At 35.3% G+C, this 20,359-nt stretch overlaps 1 protein-coding gene across 1 annotated transcript; it reads right to left on the reverse strand.

Annotated features, from left to right (window-relative positions):
* Nucleotides 1-13,123: 13,123 nt before the first annotated feature.
* On the reverse strand, nt 13,124-15,322 carry LOC104707890 (uncharacterized). The gene is made up of 3 exons (XM_010424333.3): nt 15,071-15,322; nt 14,567-14,964; nt 13,124-14,456 (listed from the first exon to the last, which is right to left on the reverse strand). Exons 1-3 carry the CDS (start codon nt 15,116-15,118, stop codon nt 13,256-13,258), a joined length of 1,647 nt encoding a protein of 548 aa, XP_010422635.1. The 5' UTR covers nt 15,119-15,322; the 3' UTR covers nt 13,124-13,255.
* Between the last annotated feature and the right edge of the window lie 5,037 nt (nt 15,323-20,359).

A 20,359-nucleotide genomic window follows, 5' to 3' on the forward strand; every position in this document is an offset into this window, starting at 1 on the left:
AGGAAGCGGGGGCCGGGGGGGGGGGGGGGAATTGAAAAAATTGAAAAACTTTTTTTTTTTTTAATTAAATTGGCTGAAGCGGTCTGGCGGGATAAACACAAATCGACGTGGCGCCATCTCTATTTATTCCACGTGACTCCCTCCCCCCCCCCTCCCTCAACCATTTTGTAAAAAGCTAGGTTCGGTTTAATTCAAAATTGTAATTCGTTTGGTTTTTGTTGGGTTTGGACATTGGACCAATTAATTGATGTCAAAACCGAAACTATATATATACAGATCATTTTCATTGACATTTCAAATCAAAGTTTCACCTACAAAAATGAAGTCGAGAGAGCAATGACAATGTCATTAATTATGTGTTAATTTGACTGTTTTAAATTCTGTAAAAATAGTTACAGTAGAGTAAAACTTCTATAAATTAATAAGGTCGAGATTATGAAATTTTATTAATTTATAGAGATTTTAATTTATCGATAAATTAATAATTATTAATTTATCGATAAATTAATATTTAATTAATTTATGAAGATATTTTTTCATTTTCATATTGAAAATTTTCTATTATAAAATAAGATAGTTTTGTTATCATTCACATTTTTTTATAATTTTCTTAATTTATAATCTTGATTATCGTAATAGGATAAATGTCAATTGTTTAATAGAGTATCTAGGTAAAAAGGGGGATAGACAGCCGATTTTCCCACCAGAACTACCGTATCGAGCCAGATAGAGCCCGTTAGAAGTTTAGAGTTTAGAAAAAAATTGTTACTATTATGATGAAGTCGCAAAAGATATTTTGATACCTTTAAAACTAAAAACTAAAGAAGCAATTATCGCATCTATGACTTTTCACAATTTATAGATGCGATTTGAAAATACAACAATGAAAAAATTAGAGATGAGCCCTAACAAGAATGCAAATTTAAGAATAGACAAACAACAATAGAGTCATATTTCACTAGATTTTATTAGAAATATATATATATATATATATATCAGTTTATATGATTATTAATTTATGATATTGATGAGACCATATTTTTACATAGGATTTCCAAAAAAAATATTATCTTATTATTTTATCGAAATGGATTATTTTTTATACCGGTCTAACTCGGGATCGGAAGAATTTATTAATTTATAGCGAGTATTAATTTAAAGAGTATCAATTTATAGAGACTCTACTATATGTGTTAATTAACAAAAATATTATGGTTTATTCAAGTCTCTCTAGTCATTTTATGTTGGGTTCAAGTGTTTTTCTCAACTTTCTTTTTCTTTCTTTAAATTTCCATTTATAAAAGAATACTTACAAAGTTTTTAAAAAATCCTAGATGGATCGATCGACCACACATGAATAGACATCTTACATAAAACATATCATTTTTTAATGTTATTGTTTTCATAGCAAAATAATTAGTTTCTTGTATCCAGATTTTGCACATCATCGTGTACGACGAAGAGATTATATATATACATAACCTGATTCTCTCCATGTACGATGAACCGAGCAAATGTGTTTGCAGCCTTTGAGGAGATCGAGCTTTTCTTCTCATCGTAGATAGGCTATGTGTTTTATTTTGTATCCACGGGTAATTTTTTTTTTTTAAATAAAATGTTAAATTTGATTCAAAGAAAAAATAACGTTTGTACAACTAGTGTAACATGTTGGTTAAAAATGAGAGAAAGCAAAAACTTTAAGCTACAAGCTTAGAGTCTTGAGAATTAATATCTAGAGGCTAGCCAAAACTGCAGAGCAGCATCGTAGCAGCGGTCATCACTCTTTGTTGTCGAGAAGAGCCGGTCCCTCACTTGTCTGTCAATATATTTGATCAACTGCTCTGCAGTGTTCGGATGTTCTCCATGGCACCTCTGGTTTCGCTCTCGCCATAGAGCATGTACCGTGGCTTGAAAAACATAGCGGACAGTAAAACTATCCAATCGATCTTTCCAAGAGCCCGATAGAGTGATTAGCAAAGCTTGCCAATCCAAAGAGAACCTCACTGCAAAAATCTTTCTGGCCATGTTTGCCCATATACCTGATTTATGACGGGTAATCTTTCTGTCCACGTTTGCCAATCCAAAGAGAACCTCACTGCATGACGGGTAATCTTTTACAAGTACATATTGTGCCTAGTTGCTTGATGGTGGAATGGTGTGATAAGTTTTGAAAACATATACAACAGACAAAAAGAAGTTGATCGTGTGCTTTATATAAATGTGTTTTTTCAACCTACCGAAATAACACAAGCAACTAGTGACCTATGAAAGAACTAGAGAACGACGGAGAGATTTTGAGAAAAACTAATACTTTTCTTAATTACTTTGTTTAGGTTTTTACAAGCTCTTTTATATACAAGTTAGGAACACTCTAGAATCCTATGACAAGTAAACCCTATCTTAATCGACAGCTGTAATTGATGAGTCACCAAAGGAAGATTCTAGAAGCTTGAATTTGTTATAGAGAGGAACCAGTTTCGTCTTCTCCGTACAGACCTTGCTCTGTTTCGACCGTTGCACATTTGTTTCTTTCTGTTGAATCAAACAGAGTGATTGGGCTTGAGCCATGTCTCTGTGAGGATCCAATGGGCTCTCTTCTATACTCTCTCTCAAACTTGGCGTGTGAGCAACGAAAGGAGCTGAAACACCAAGTTTGCCGCAAAAATAACAAATAGACGGGCATGGCAATGGCTTAGTTAGGATGTCAGCGAGCTGGAGTATTGCTGGGATATGATGTGTTTCAATTAGTCCCAATGCGACTTGTTCTCTAATGTAGTGGAAGTCCTTGTCGAAGTGTTTGTTCGATTGTGCAGAGCTGGATTAGCGGATAAATAGACTGCAGATAGGTTGTCACAGAAAACTCTAGTAGGATGATACTGAGAGATACCAATATCACGCAGCAGAGAGGAGATCCATGTAAGTTCACGAGCTACAACCGATAAGGCTCTATACTCCGACTCTTTTGAGGAGTTCGAGACTGTTTTCTGTCTTTTTGCAGACCAAGAGACTAAGGTGGATCCCAATAAGATACAGAAACTAGTTGTAGACCTTCTCGTATCTTTGCAGCCAGCATAATCGCTATCACAAAATGCTGACAAAGAGGGATTTTTGTGCTTTTGATTTGGCATGCCAAAGTTGAGAGTGCCTTTTACATACTTGAGTATCCTTTTGAGTAGCGTGAAGTCTGAATTTGTTGGAGCGTGCATCCTCTGACATATGAAATTCACCGCATATTGAAGATCTGGTCTGGTTATTGTCAAATATTGGAGCTTCCCTGCTAAGCTCCGAAAGTATGTTGGTTCAGCAAATGGACTGGCATCAAGTTTTTCGATTTGTTATGGCAATGGGGTCGGCATTGGATTGCAGTCTGTCATGCCAGCATGATGGAGAATGTCTGCGACATAGGCTTTTTGATGCAGGAAGAGTCCATTCTTGTAGTCTTCAAACTTTATTCCAAGAAAATAGTGTGGAGGTCCTAGATCCATCATGGAGAACCAATTGTTCAAGGCTTTGAGAAGCTGATCCAGTAGATTGATGTCATTTCGAATTAGAAGAATGTCATCCACGTATAAAAGTAACACCAATGTCTTGTTGTTTTGATTGCACACGAACAATGACGGATCATAGGTATTGCACTCAAAACCAAAATCAATCAAAAAGTTACTGAAAGTGTCAAACCAGGCCCTTAGTGCCTGTTTCAGACCGTAGAGGGCTTTTGTAAGTCGACAGACATGATTTGGCTTTTCTGGATTAATGAATCCAGTTGGTTGATACATGTAGACTGGCTCTTATAGTTCACCATGAAGGAATGCGGTAGAGACATCTAATTGCTTGATAGGCCAATCGTTGTTGACTGTGGTATCTAAAACCAGCCTTACTGTTGTTGTCCGAACAACCAGACTAAATGTCTCAAGGTAGTCAAGACCTTCCTCTTGATCGAATCATTTGGCAACAAGCTTAGCTTTGAGTTTATCTACAGTTCCATCAGGATTATGCTTCGTCTTGAAGACCCACTTGGATGATAATATATTCATATCTTCAGTTGGAGGTGTCAGTGACCATGTGTGCAGCATGTGTATGCGTCTTATCTCTTCCATTACAGCTCCATACCACCCCAGATGTTTCATTGTTGCTACAATGCTTGTTGGCTCGTCATTTGTTGTGTGTTTAGAGGCGAGTAAAACATACCGAGGATTTGGTTTATGGATGCCTGCTTTCGACCTTGTGGTCATAGAGTGGAGATTGGCATGTTCCGGAGCAGGTGCTTCAGATTCTTCAGGTTCTTCATCACTGTCTGCTTCTGTATCAGAACCAATACCATTATCTATAAGATTAGAGTCCAAGTCTTGAATTTGTTGTGTCTGTGGTTCAACTGGATTATGAGCTGCAGGAACTCGAGGCAATACTTGCAGAGGTGGTGCAGACTCTGACTGAGTTATGACATCTGAGTGTTGCCAAGCTTGAGATAAAGGCGTCTGAGAGTGTGTAGACAGGGATTGATACTTCTCCTTAAATGGAAACTGATTTTCATCGAATATGACATGTCGAGAGATATAAACTTTGTCGGTGGGTGGATAGAGGCAACGATATCCCTTGTAGTGATTGTTGTACCCCAAAAAGACATTGTAGCGATCGTGGATCAAATTTGTTGTGAGCCAGAGGTCGCAAACACGGATAGCAAGCAGAACCAAATACTCGAAGGGATGAGTAGTCCACTTTTTGTTGAAATAGAGTTTCATATGGACTTTTGTTGTTTAGGACTGAGGATGGTACAAGATTGACAAGGTAGTTGGCAGTGAAAAAAGCTTCAACCCAAAAATTATGTGGAGTGTGACTGTGGAACATCATAGACAACCCAAGCTCTACCAAATGCCTATGCTTTCTCTCTGCAACTCCATTTTGTTGTGGTGTGTAGGGGCATGAGATGTGATGTTGAATGTCATGCTCTTCTAAATGTTTCTTAAAGACATTGCTAGTAAACTCTCCTCCTCCATCACTTTCAAAGATTTTAATCTTTGTATTCAGCTGATTCTCGACCATCTTTTAAAAAGCAGCAAAGCCTGACAGAAACTCAGATTTGAGATGCAATGGATAGAACCAAGAGAATCTGGTATGATCATCAACAAAATCCACATAATATTTGAATCCTTGGTTCGATAAAGTTGGTGATGGTCCCCAAAGATCACAATGGATCCGATCTAAGGGTTTTAAAGATCTAGAATCAGACAGAAAAATTTGCAACTTAGTACTCTTCTCCATTTGGTAAGGCTCACAAACGGGTGTAATTCTGCTCTTATTAACTTGTATTTCCTTGCTTGCTTGAAGTTGCTGTAGAATCCTGGAGTTTGTGTGTCCTAAGCGATGATGCCACATATCCAAGTCTGCTCCACACTGCCTATTTGAGTAGAACACCACACACTCTTGATTCTGCAGCACATAGAGGCTTTCTTTATGAGGACCCTTTGACACCACTCTCTGAGTTGTCAAGTCGATTATATATACATTATTAGAGTCAAAAAACACACCACAAGGATAATCGTCGCATAGTTTGGACAAACTAGCACTTCGTTTAACGGGATGGTACCTTTAGCAGACGAGATGGTGCTGGATCCAATGTGAGTGAATGGGAGATAAGCTCCATCCCCAACCATTACTGTGTCACTCCCTTCATAGACTTTTGCTTCTTGGAGACCAGAGATTGATGGTGTGACGTGAGCAGTAGCACCAGAATCTGGATGCCATTCTTTACCACTTTCATCAGAGATACGCAAAGTAAAGAATGCTTGAGTAGTGACTTCACTCTGGTAGTTGTTGTCAAATCTATTGTAGCATTTGATAACCGTGTGACCAACACGTCCACAAATTTGGCACGCTGGTCTCTGTCCTTGAGATTGTGATGAGGTCTTGATGCTGTGGAAAACCTCGACTACGAGTTGAATATCCTCCTTTTCCTCTATTCTGACCAAAGCGACCTCAACCTCTTTGACTTGGATCGAAGTGTGGAGCAGAGTTGGTTTGTTCGGATACAAAGGCGAGATGAGGTGTGACAGAGGCAATATCATCATACGACTGAAACTTAGTGTCAAAGCCTTGAACCTCCGTAATGACATCATTGAAGGTGGGAGCTGGAGTCTTACTCAGGGAGCTTTGTATCGCGGTTGCGATGGGATCATATTCTTTGCCTAACCTGTTAAGAAAACTATAGATCTTCAGCGATTCATCAACAGGCTTTCCAATGGAACTCAAGGAATCACACACAGACTTGAACTCACAGTAGTATGTGGAAAGCAACTTATCTTTCTTGTATAGGTGATAGACTCCTGGATGAGGATCTATGCCCAAGAACACATTTTGCAAGGTCTTGAAGAGGGATGAACGAAATGATGAAGATGAATGGGTTGAAGATGCAGCGGAATGGATAGATGAATGGCAGAGAAGGTGAAGAGGTGGAATTGCAGCGGATTGAAGGGGGAATAAATTGTACTTCCAAGAGAGATGGAGATCTCTTAGACTACAGGCTTGATTACAACTTAGATATGACACACTAAGAAGTAAACAAGTTGAGAAGATACTACACACTTCTTTGATCAAACAAGTAAAAAGAAGATTTTTGATTGAAATGTTTGATGAGAAACAAATGAGAACTACATTGTCTTTTTATAGGAGAAGAGGAGAGAAGGGAGAAATAAATGTCTAGGAAATCATGCAAGAGCATTAACAAGGTCAAGCTCATGCAAAATGCCTAGGAAAATATAAAAGCAATAAATGCAAAGTTTGAACAAGAGAGAAATATAAAAATGAGGTGACAAAGGGGCCTTGAAAGTGTCACTTAAGCTTCATTAAAAACCTTGTCAAGAAAACCCAATGGGACAAAACTTGACAAGGGAAAAAGAGTGCATAAGTAACACTTAACCCTTCATCAAATACCCTGAGCTGTGATCATCATTAAGGTGGCTTGAGTCATGTCTTCTTGATTCTTGTCCAGATCCCTAAGTAGACTATTGATGGCTTGGTTGAACCTCATGGATTTTGACCTTGTTAGAGGACCTGCCGGAACGATCAACGCTTCCTCTGATGCTTCCTCTGATGCTTCCTCTAGTACAAGCTGCTCCTCTGCTACAAGCTGCTCGCAGCTACAAGCTGCTACTTGGCTACAAGTTGCTCCTCAGGTTTGTGTGGTTTGGTTGAGCTGGCCATGATCTCATCAATAGGAGTTGAAGACTGCGACGAAGAGAGAACTCACGGGCGACAATGCTTTTGTTGAAGTTTTCTACGAGAGACAACCAGATCTCGCGAGACGTGGTGAGGCTGTGGACATGACATATGACTTCTTCAGACAGTGTACCAAACAACCAAGAACGGACTAGCTGGTAAGTACAGAACCAGGACTCGTACTGAGGATTAGAGACTTCACTGGTGACTTCGCCATTGACAACGAGACGAATCTGAGGTGGTGCATTGACGGCACCATTGACAAAGCCGATGAGCTTTTGACTGGACAAGAGAGATTCGAACTGAGTTTTCCACAAGAGATAGTTGGTGTCGTTCAGCTTTAGTGTGACAGAGCTGGTGACATGAACATTGTCAGGAAACAGATAGGTGGAGGCCATTGTTTCACCTATTAGGGTTTACAAGGGCTCTGATACCATGAAAGAACTAGAGAACGGCGGAGAGATTTTGAGAAAAACTGATACTTTTCTTAATTACTTTGTTTACGTTTTTACAAGCTCTTTTATATACAAGTTAGGAACACTCTAGAATCCTCTGACAAGTAAACCCTATCTTAATCGACAGCTGTAATTGATGAGTCACCAAAGGAAGATTCTAGAAGCTTGAATTTGTTATGGAGAGGAACCAGTTTCTTTCGTATTTTACAATTTTTTAAAAATTATAATTTGATATAAGTTGTTTGAAATCAAATAGAATAATTAATAAAGTTTTTGAAAAATATCAATGCAAATTATTATCTACTTGACTACTTTTGTGTTTTTATTATTTTTATCATTATATTTTCTTATTATTTTAATTAAACAATAGACAAACAATTTATTTTTACTAAACAAACGAAAAATACCAAAAAAACACCAAATCGAAAATATAAATGCAATCAAATCGAAAAAACACCAGATCGAAAACAATTTATTCTCACTTAACATATTTGTCAAATGGATTATCCATCCACATGACCTGCGCCAACACTTCAGCTCCATTCAAATTACTACAATCACAAAAAATAACCTAAAAAGCTTCAAATCAATAAATTACAACACCGAAATCCACATAAAAACAATGTGCAAGAGTTATCAAAAGAAGAGCTTCAATAACCAACAACCCTGATTTACCAGTCCTCTTGTCTCGAATAAGATTGACATCACCAACTTCATAATATCTACAATTTGTACAAACAAAAAGGCATAAGAAAAACTCATTTAGAGATATTGAAACTTCAGAAACGCAAACTACACTTACTGTGTGAGAAGACAGCTTGGAGATCACTCTCAGAGGGATCGTATGGTAAGCCTTCGCCGTAGCCATAGGCAAAATTTCTGAAGTTAGAGTGCCACGAAGCTTCTTCAGAAATCTCTAAATATGATTCCTTAATATTTATGCTTTGTATTAGCTTCAACCTGCATGCTCGATCAAGTTCTTCAAGATGGGTTTAGGTTCGAGTTTAGAGTCTCTAAGCCAGTAATGTCTAATCATCGTTCATTCCTCCAATTGGATTCACTATATATTTCCAAAACTATCCATAGTCTTAAACGCTTGAAATCGGGGATCCATTTCTGCCACAATCTCGTTAACTCCGACATGACAGATATTACGATACAACTCGAGATGAGACATCGCTGGAAGAAGTTGAAAGCTTTCGATTTCCAACTTTTGTCGACATCTCTGTACAACTAACAAAGGAAGAGTGACTAGATTTTCTTAAAAGAGAGAAAGTGACATGGAATAGAAAACGATTATTACTGGTTAAAAATGCTGATGTGTATTATTTGTTATAATTCTATTGGCTATTGATTTTAAATGATGTGTCAACATCAGCTTGAATTTTAAAGCTGCTCTGGTGAAAAACTTACAAGTTTTATTGTATTGATATCCTACTTTTGTATATTCGAAAGTTTTTTTAAAAATATTCAAAATATATCTAAAGCATATAACCGACCTCGAATTAGATTTTGCTTTAACATTTTAGTTTTAGTCTCAACTCTCACCTGATAGAACCTAACATACTGTTCTTGGGTTCTTTCTATATTTTTATACCTTGGTAAAATCAACAAACCCTCTTTTACCAATGTGCTGTCTGATTTGTGGCATGCAAAGACATTAAACAAAAAAAAAAGGCTTAACAGCGTTTTGTAAAAAAGTGAAAAAAAAAAAAAAAAAAAGACAAACGAAAATAAAACCAATGGGAAAGTGAATCAAAGCAGAGCTAACGTTATGGGCAGCAGTAGTATTAATAATAAACATATATATTATACATTCATGTACCTCTCGATATGTCATGTCCAAAGAGAGGAAAGTTTTGTCCTTTGCTAGTTTCTTCGTTTTGGGTGCATTTGATTGGACTTCTGTCAATTCTTTCTTTAAATTGTTAACTTTTTTTGCATATATTAATATATATATTCTGATAATAACCTGTCGTCTGAACAAATTATTAGTTACACACAATCTTTCAGACACAAAAAGAAAAAAACAGCAAGATAAAACACGCGCGCGGGATTGATTCTTGATTCTGGTTTTAAGTGATATATAACACAACCACATCATTAGCAAAAGCTAAAACAATAACCTATAAATTCTTGTTATATCAAATGGTTTCAACTTTAATACTTTTGATTTATAGACCAAAAATATTAATCAGAACTTTATATTTGTAACTTAGTTATGTATGAAAGAGTTATAGTTTTAATAATAAATTTATTTTAAATATTTGATAATCAATTTTTCTTTTTTTGAGTGATAGCTTATATATTATGATACGTTCAAATTCGAGGATCACTCAGCTGGATTAGAAAGATAGAAACTCGCAAAGGTGCAAGGTGAAACGAGGGAGATTTGATGGATTGAGGGATCGTACAACAGTTGCAGAAGGCTGCTGATATTCCCAACTCCAATCGCTTCTAGATATGACACACTAGTCCAGCAAGAGGAGGTTGTTTGTTTGGATATTACACACCAAGAAACAAGAAAATATTTTAGACAAAGAACAAAGAGATAGACTCATAAAATGAAAAAGGAAAAGTATTGATGATTCTCGAATGAGATTACATGTGTTTATATAGGGATAAGAAACTTGTTAACAATGCCAAGTATTAATTGTTCTTGAAACTAAAAGAAAATAAATATAGATAGTTGAATGGAGACTCAACTCTTGGTGCATGTTTCCCTTCCCAAGGTGTCCTTCTCAAGGTGAGTTAAAATCCATTTTCGTCATCACTCTTTGACCACAAAATAAAGTGATTATTTTGGGCTTTTTTGGACTTGAATTAGGCTCAAAGTAGTAGACTGGACTTGATAGGTATCATCTCCAATAGTTTTTTTCATGCTCTCTTTAGCCATAAGCTTTTGAATAAGCCCATTTAGTGCATTTCTTAGCTTCTTAACTTTTGCTCTAATCATTAGTCCTTCAGGTACAAGCAATGGTTCCTCTGCTACAAGCTCCTCGGGTTCAAGCTCAGCTACAAGTTCCTCAGGTTCAAGCTCCTCCTCCTTATCTCCATCCATGATCACATCATATTATCAAATATTTTCTCAGCCAGTCTATCTAATATTTTGATATATACTATTAGTAAGAAAATGCAAACTAGTACACGACAACAACTCACATAGCTAGGAGCAAAGATAAGAGACGATTAAACATGTTGTGTGATCTCTACAACCTCATCACCACCACTGCCTATTAATAAAATAACTTTTTAATCTTTTGTTTTAAAACTTTATTTATGTTTTTCTTTTTTTGTCATCTGAATTTTATTATTGAATCCAAAGAGAGATCCCAAGTTAACATTACAAGAGGCGACAAACAACTAGATGTCCTCACGGTCATAAGGCGACGGACTATTGAATGTTCTCGCGGTCTTTAACCCAAAAGAGGGAGACAAGCCCCAAGAAACGATGATACATACTAAAATCCAACGCAAAACACAAATCTAACAAGCAAAAGTCTTGGAAAACTGAAAACGAAACCCTATAATTGAACAATGGCATGAGAGGCTCTCACAAAGTTTCCCTATAGAACCATTAAACGTCGGGAGCACCAATAAAGCCGGATAGTCTCACACTGAAACCAAACCATAAGCAAACCGATAGGGAGGAAAGCAAGATACCAATGCGACCAAAGACACAAATACAACTCCCATAGCACCTCACCAGCCAGACAGAGAGAGCACGAAACCCTAGGGTCAAAGAAAAAAACTTTGATATCGACCAAAGACAAGCCACACAAGATCAACTGTTCTTACACGCGGATACTCGTCGACCACAGTTTCAGCCACCTACAGACAAAAAACTAGTGACGACCTCGCAAGAGAAGAACTAGAGACCGATTCCACTGCTTCGACTAAAACCTAACTCTAAAGGTTCCAAAGAAAACTCAAAGAGTGGCTAGTAGGTGACTTAGCAACAAAACCCCTCCAAATGGCTCACACCAAGAACGAACCTAGAGCAAAACACATCCTCAAACCAACAAGAGGACTCGAAGGAGAGGTAGAGCAAAGATCCAATTTCAAACCAAACAACAAAGCCAAATCCATCAAACCAGGCCTCACTTACCACAAACAAACCTAAATGAAACCAAGGTCACACCACACAAACCTACTAAAAACTAAAACCACCATCAAGCAAACAGGGGATATACCAAACACGCTTAACTTAATGAAATTGACATCGATTACCAGTCAAAGAATCAACAACACCTCCCCATAAGAAGAAACCCCTCGGACATACACCACCAAGCATCACAACGACCAGATCTAGATCTTCAAAGGAAGGACAAGACTCCCCAGAAACAGCAAAAGAAACCAATTGATGGCCGAAGAGAGGGATACACAAAAAGAAACATAACTAAAGGACAAAGAAGACACAACGCCGGAGCTATAAAGCCACCAGACGTTGGCCGAGAACAAGAGCGGCGCTTTGGGTTTTTTCTTTTAGAGAGAAGAGAGGTGGGAAAGAATTATGTTAGAGAGAACAAGAGCAGGTGTTTTGGGTTTTTCCAAGACACAATTTAAAACTTTATTTATGTTTAAGTGGCCGGTTTAACTGCCCATATTATATCATGTTCATCCATTTGTAAAACTTTTTTTAGACTAATGAAAAATCAGAATAATAAGATGATGATGATGTTGATGAGTGATCTAGCAGTAGGTTTAATATTTTACTACAAGCTCTTCTCTAAAATCGATTTCTACAAAATACTTTTTCAATATATTTAACTCATTTAACATATTATTATCTTTAATAGCTGAAAAAGTAGGACTTGTTGGTTCAAATTTTGTAGAAAATTCAAATAATTATTTGTGATATATATATATATATATATATATTATAAATTGCGCAAAATCTCGAACAATAATTTTAACTTGTATTATATTGTTTCATAAAGTATTCCACTTGTAACCAAAAAGACAAACTTTAAAGATATTTCGTAAGGGAAATTAACTACTTCATAACTAAACATAGTTCTTTAAATGATATCAGCAAAGATCATGTGAAACCATATCTAAAATGTTATATGATTATACATACACAGAAACAAAATTTACTCTATAGATAATAATACTTGTTTATCAACTAACAAAAAAATTAGAAATACAAAAAAAAAATGATTAAAATGATTATAACTATTATTATTTGATAGAAAAAATATTGTGTTTCGAATGTTTATTAGTATCTGGATTTTGTGTACATTCTCTTCCAAACGAAAAAACAAATTTTCCAATCTTATTATATATATAATATTCATGAGAAACAGAAACACAAATGTGATTATAGTGATGCAAAATTTTTCATTATTATGTTATTACGGAATAATACGGATCACATTATTGTGTGTTTTTTTTTGTCCTTTTAGGCAGAGTGAGGAATAAATAAGAAGCAAACAAGAAAGAAAGCTCCAAAATTCTCGGGCAGACAATATTCTTATTATCCATAATTTCATCCAATGTGAATCTTTCTTTTGTACACAACAACAAAAATAAATGCAGAGAAACAAAGAAGAAGAAGAAACACCCTTGGCCGGGTCAAACAAATTTCAGCAACTAAGCGCTTCGTATTTAACCGGAATCGGTTGGTTAAACCCGGTCCGCGCAATCAAACTCCCAACCACCGTCAAATCTCTACAGAACACTCCTTTCACCACATTCGTATTATTATTACTGTTGTTCACAGCTCTAATCGGCGGCGTTTCGATGATATTACTCCGGTGATGAGTTTCCGTGACTACAGCAGCGGCTGCCACGGCTTTCCGTTGCTTCTCGGCGGCTTGTTCCGTTGCGACGATGTTACTTGTGACGACTGAGTAGCCTTTCTGGATCAATCTGTATAGTAAAAGAGTTGACATCCTGGCTCGGTCCTTAACGGAGTCTAATTCTTCCTCATCATCGGTTAAGTCAAACCGGTCGATAAATGACATTGATCTCTCCGGTTTATGTTTTAAATTGAGTAACAAGTAGGCTCGGTCCAGCTCTGATCTCGAGCAGTCACGTCTGATTCCCATCAGAGCGTAGTAATCCACGTTCCCGAGTTCTCCGTTTGCGATTCTCATCTTCAGTTGCTGGATCTTCGTGGTCAAGACGCATAGTTTCCCCGGTATTTCTCTGTACCGGACGTTGTGCCGTTTCCAAACCGGGCCGGGTAGTTTCCGGTCACGTAAGATGGAGTTGTACAGGAGTTTGAGGTGTTCGAGATCGTGAAGCGAGTCCGGGAAACACCGAACGGATTCTAGCAACGCGGCTCTTGTTTCCAAGGCTTGGAGACACGACGGGTCTAATGCTAGGGTTTTGTTACAGTCGGCGATTGATTCCGCGATTCGTCCGGCGGATCTGTAGGCGGAGGCGCGATGCATAAAGCACTGGGCGAGAAATCCCTGGGGCGCGCCACGGCGGCTGTCTAAGATTTTGGAGAAATGGCGGATCGATTCGGAGTAGAGCCCGGCGTCAAGAGCGGCGAGTGCGGCGGCGCGGCGTCGTAAGAGTAGCTTGATGTGAGATAGGACGTGAGCGATGCTCTCGGATCGTGGCTGAGATCCGGAAGTGACGACAACGGAAGGAGGAGGAGGAGAGGAACCGCCGTCGTTGGAGGAGGAGGAGGAGAAGAGAATGAAGCTGTCGTCGGACCAACAGATGCTCTGACGGCGGAACGCGGCTGTGGCTAAGCGTTTACCGGTTTGGAGAAGAACCATAGCGTCCTCCATCAGACCTAGATGGCAACAAGCTTGACCTAAAACCAAATATCTGTGTAACAGAAGAAGAAGAAGAAAAGATCCGAATCAAAAAAAATCCGGGTCGGGTTTTTAAAATGGATTATTAATTAAGAGATGGGTTAAAAAAAAAAGGAAAATGACCTCCATTGCCCTTGTTCGTCACAGTTTTTACTGAGACCTGCCATGACCTTCTTCTTCAAATCAGAGACAGAGAAGCATTTAAAGGAGGAGGAGTCGTCGTGATGATGATGATGATCGTTGAGAAGATTGACAGATTCACGAGAAGAATGAGTAAAAGAGAGGTCGCCGGGGGAATCTTCGGCGGCTAATTTGAGGCTAGGGATGTAATCGTGAAGCATATCGGCGACGTCTTTGAATCGACGGAGGTAAAGAAGCGATCTGGCTTTGAGTTCGAGAGCGAGTTCGTAACGAGGGGACACAGAGAGCGCAGATTCGAGAAGATCCAGAGCCGATTTCACGTCGTTTGGATCTTGACTCGCTATTAAATTCCTCGCTTCTTTCATATACTTATCAACGATCTGGACGAACAAAATTACAAACACAACAAAAAAATTTGATCAGATCGATTTCGAAAATATTCACCATCTCAAATTTGGAGAGGCAAAAGATTACACACACACTGACCTTCTTGTTACGGAGCCACCAATGCTTCTTCTCGCCATACACCGCCATTGACGTAATTCTTATGTTCTTCGTCTGAAACAAAATTCAGAACATAGAAGAAGAAGAAGAAGAAGAAGAAGAACTTTTCTCTCTTCTCTCGATCCGGAAAAAAAATAAATTAATTTTTAATTTTATATATATATATATAGAGAGAGAGAGAGAGAGAGAGAGATTTTGAAAAAATCATGTGAAGAATTCGAGTGTCTTAAATATGGAAGCGAGTTGTGGAATAGTAGAGAGTAGTAAGAAGATGAATGTTTAAAATGACATATTTACCCCTAAATGTACTTTGGATCCTTTATCCTAGCTGGCAACAACACTATTGCTTTCCTCACCATAAAAACCTATCATGATTCCACCCTTCATTCATTATTTCCTAAAAATACACTTCTTTTTCTTTGGGGTTCCGAAATAGAAAAAAAAATAAATATATTAATCATTTTTCCAAGGCATTTTTCGCAAGTACTAGTAGTATTTTTTTTTTCTTAACTGGGATATGTATAAAACTTACTATTACTATTGATATCCCAAAATTATGTGTTTAATAGTTTAATGTCAAACAACAAAAATAAAAATTATGTGGTTAACTTTAGTGATCAAAATAGATTGCGAGTCATGCTAGATACTTTTAATTGTTTTATTGAAGGATTTTTTTTTTTTTTGAAATCGTTTTCTTCAATGAGGAGAAAGCTTTCGACTTTATTTCGTTTTTATTAAATACAAATATATTTTAAGCTTTTCAATGAATGCACATGTATATATGGGTACAAGATTTAGATAAAAAGTATGGCCTGCTTTGGTTGGCTTTAAAGTCTCTCTCTCTCTCTAAACTAAAAGTAATAATATACTTATATATTATGTTTAGTACGTGACATAATTCATCTTTGGAGGGAGATTGACACGTTAAGATGTAAGATAAAAAGTGATTAATTATCACTAGATTACAAATCAAAATTCACTTATGATGAATTAATATACCAAATTATCTATATGTCATCCACAGTATATATATATATTTTTTTATGTGTAAAAAATACAATAATAAATATGCAAAGGTACAAAAGTAAATGTTCTCCAACTAACGGGTTTGCTTTTTGCAGTTGCTGCTGATATCTCATGCACGCAACAATTATACCGCTCGAGGTTAGACGCAATAAATTTTTCAATTTTGTTTTTATAGATTTTCAAAAGGAAACAATTTAAAAAAAAAAAAAAAAAAGTAGCAGCAATTTTTTTTATTATTAAACAAATTTAAAATAGGTAGGTATTTTTAAAAAAAATTCAGTCGGAGAGGACAATTTATGCTCTGCGTTAGTTTTTTTTATTCGTCCTATAACAATACAATTTAAACCGAAATAATAGTTTTTTTTATGTCAACATATTTTATGAACCTTTTAAACAAGGAAACTTACATGGTAAATTGGTAATGGTAATATCGTGTTGTTGAAGGAAAAAAATATAAAGGGAAGGGAAATAAATTAACCACAAAATACTTTTTGGTGGCAGGAAAAAAAATTGTAATTAAAATAAGTAAGAAGGAAATGGTTGCGTTAACGCCAAGAATATGACTTTGTAGTTTGTATTAGCTTCGACGTGGTATCAAATAAATTAAACTCGGCCATAAAAAAATTAGTGAATCATTGCATCAACAACAAGGATAAAAAAAATGCCTAATCTAAGTTCAATATTTCATCATTCTGAATGCTTTCTTTAAAAAAATTGAAGAGAATAAAGCAAAGAAACAATATTCGTAGAAAGGGTCTCGGATGGCATATTTTTAATTTCCACCATCATTTGTTCAAGACAAATGTCACGGAATGCGTCATTGCTTCTCTTGTTCTTATATTGTAATCTGGATCCTAATGATTCTATCAATATTGACATTTTTTTTTAATTGTATACACCTCTTTTTAAAAAAGACTTAATACAATGTTGATAGCGTGTAAAATAAAATAAACGAAGCTAGTACAAGAATAGAGTCACTTCAATGAATGATTTGACCTAGTGATCTAAACCCATTTCAATATATGTAGAACCACATAAATAAATAATAATTGTAAAATAGTTTTGCATGCACATTGTTACAATTCTTGACTCAATAGAGTACCCAAGGAAAACGATTATGTTATTGTTAAGTATAGACACCACGGGATAGATATAGTTCATGCAATGATATATGCTCGTAAGTCCAAATGTCCAATACTCCAAAATAAAGCAATTATTTAGAGATTATTAATTTTAATATACATAATTATTATTTTGATACAATGATTAATTGTGCCACAATGTTGGAAAAGTACAATCTTATGCGCTAACCATATAATTATTGGTCATTCAATAACAAATACTATATGTTCATGATTCGATTCCCTTTCAGACACTAACAATTCTTTTGGAATATGTTTTTATATGAAAATATAAACATGACTGATAATTGCGTTGTTCACAAAATCATACTATCGATAGTTTTTATATACTTATTTATATGTCTTATCTTAGGAATAATAAATGATTATGTATGAGTTTCTATTATGAGGTCTTGAATTGGGCTCCAATGTGTGGAAGGGGCCAGCAAAGAATGACATAATTGCAAAATAACATGACAAGTTCTATATGTATCAAATGAGTCTGGTTTGGTTTCTTTCTATGCAAACATGTTTCGCAGCTCATTTATCCAGCTCTTAAGCTCTCTCTTTTTTTTTCTTCGTTTGTTTACAACTATGTATACCTTTTTAGCTTGTTTTATTTGTACGTATTTAGGTATTTTGTTATCCGATGTCTTTCAGTGTTGTTCGAAGAAACAAAATGAGTTCTGATTTGATGCACACGCTAGATCGATAACTGCATAATATTATCATATAAATGATGGTTGTAAATTGTAATTAAACTCAGTGATTGAATTGATTGGTAAAATTGTGGAATGGGGATTCCATAAAACTTGAGAATTACACCAGCTGATCAAAATCGTGATATTTGTTTAGTTAACTGTATAATTTGTGAAAGTACTTAATGACAAATTATGATGTCATTCTGGATTAACTAACCCATTACTTTTGTGTAGTGTTGTCAATCTGTTTTTTTTTTTTTTAAAACATCCATGAAGCTTGTGTTTGTAGTAGTACTCCACATAATAATAATTCTCCCCTAAGTTGTTAAGTAGTGATCTCTTAATTCTTTGTTTATCTAATATGCAACTCTCCCGTAATAAATCTGTCTCATGGATATACAGCTAAGGCTGCTAGTTATAGTGTTGGTATGTATAGGTAGGCACAGGCATAGGAGGATCCATATTTAAGGAAGTAATATAAAGAATTATGACATGATACATAATGGTTGGTTTCTGAAATTATTTAAGAAATTTACATCAAATTTTAAATATTGAGGATACAAAGTGCCGAGTTAGAAGCGAGCAAGTCATTTAATGTTTCAAGTGGGCAAACACATGTTGTGTTTTGTAATACATTTTTTTTTCTGTTCCGTTCCGTATGTAGTAACTATTTATTCGTTTAAAGGGAAATGTTATATGTTATCTCCTCCGTATATGCTATTCATGTTCACTTTAATCAGCTAATGGATTTTGTAGGCAATAAACAAATTGCGAGACCTGTCAATATTAACTATATATATAACAATGGCAAATGAAATTGTTAACGGACATTTCCCCTCATTGGATCCCTTCTACAATAGTTCTTATATTTCTGCAGGAACAGCTGCCGAGTAGTTGTTGTTTGGTGGGAGTTTACTGATTGTACATTCAATAACAATTTTTTTGATTACAAAAAAACTAAAATATGCTACGTTAATACTACTAGTACTGTATTCAGGACTAGGAAAGAGAAGTTTAATGTGTTGTTCAGAAAAAAAAAAGGAAAGAGAAGTTTAATGATCACTATCTGAATATTTTTTGTGTGTGTTGTTGTATACAATCAAAGTTGTATACTGTATTGCGTTTACTGAATACACTACACTGTAGTTCCCTAGCTAGCAGAGATATTTCGTAAATTCAAATATACATACTGCAAACTAAATTAGTGGTTTTTCAAGAAAATTTGCGGATATATATATAGAAATAGTGTTTAAATATATATTTTAACATGCAAACAGTTGGAGGTTAAATATGACAGAAATGCATAATTAGTTAAATTATAGTATAGTACTGAAGTTTACAGATATGCGAATGCAATCTCGTGAGTGGTCCATTAGTTGCCACTACTTTCGATCTATTCATATTTTTTACACACAACTACGCATGGATTTTGACCATTTTCATTATATTCTGTCATTAATTAAAATGCAAAGTAGTGAAATATATAATAACACCCTTCCAATGAGATCTCATCTAAGGGTAACTTGCTATTTAAGCTATTAGTTAACTAAAATAGATACATATATAGATTAATGGTATAGCTCTTCAATTATCAATACGTGTTTGTATCCAACGAGGGCAAAACTTTGTTGTGAAGCCCTAAAGATTCCCTTATCCAAATTTGACCCACATCCGCATGTGTTTATGATAATATATTTTAATTACCATATTTAGATTACTGCGTTTATTCTTCTAGTTGAGTTATATATGATTATATTTTAGTTTTTGAAATATAATTCTACATTATTCTATTTTCAGTAAAATTTACACGCGTGATTCCATACTTCCATAGGACCATATGGATAAAACAATCACTCTTTTGTATTTTTTTCATTCTTTTCATATATATTATTATTTCGGAAATATATAGTTAACTAAATATGTTATAAATTAAAGATGATATAAATCTATATATGTCCCATTTATAATATTGTATATATAAAAATTCATAGAAATTATCTATATTATATTTTCGAAGTACATTTTGTATTATGTCCTTTTAGTTTTGCTTATTTAAAAATTTATTTACAACACTAACCCCTAAAAAGTTTCCAAAAATAACATTATTTCAAATTTTGTTTTCTAAATATTTACATACCATTCCAACTAAAAAATACAGTAGAATAAATATGGAAACATAAACTATGATATATTTAATCACACTTTCTATTGTGTATTAAAGATATTCTATCTATGAATCCTTTGCAAACAAGAACAACAATTTGATTCCTATTTTGTTTTTCAAAACCAACTTTAATTCTTTACGGAAGAAGAACTTCGATTCACATTTATTTAAATATTATAATTAATATATATAAACTTAATAAAATTTTAAAATATTACAATTGTAAAATTAGTTTAAAAAAAAATACTATATAATATGG

Source organism: Camelina sativa, chromosome 8, assembly GCF_030686135.1.
Source record: "Camelina sativa cultivar CO46 ecotype springtype chromosome 8, ASM3068613v1".
NCBI classification, from domain to species: domain Eukaryota; kingdom Viridiplantae; phylum Streptophyta; class Magnoliopsida; order Brassicales; family Brassicaceae; genus Camelina; species Camelina sativa.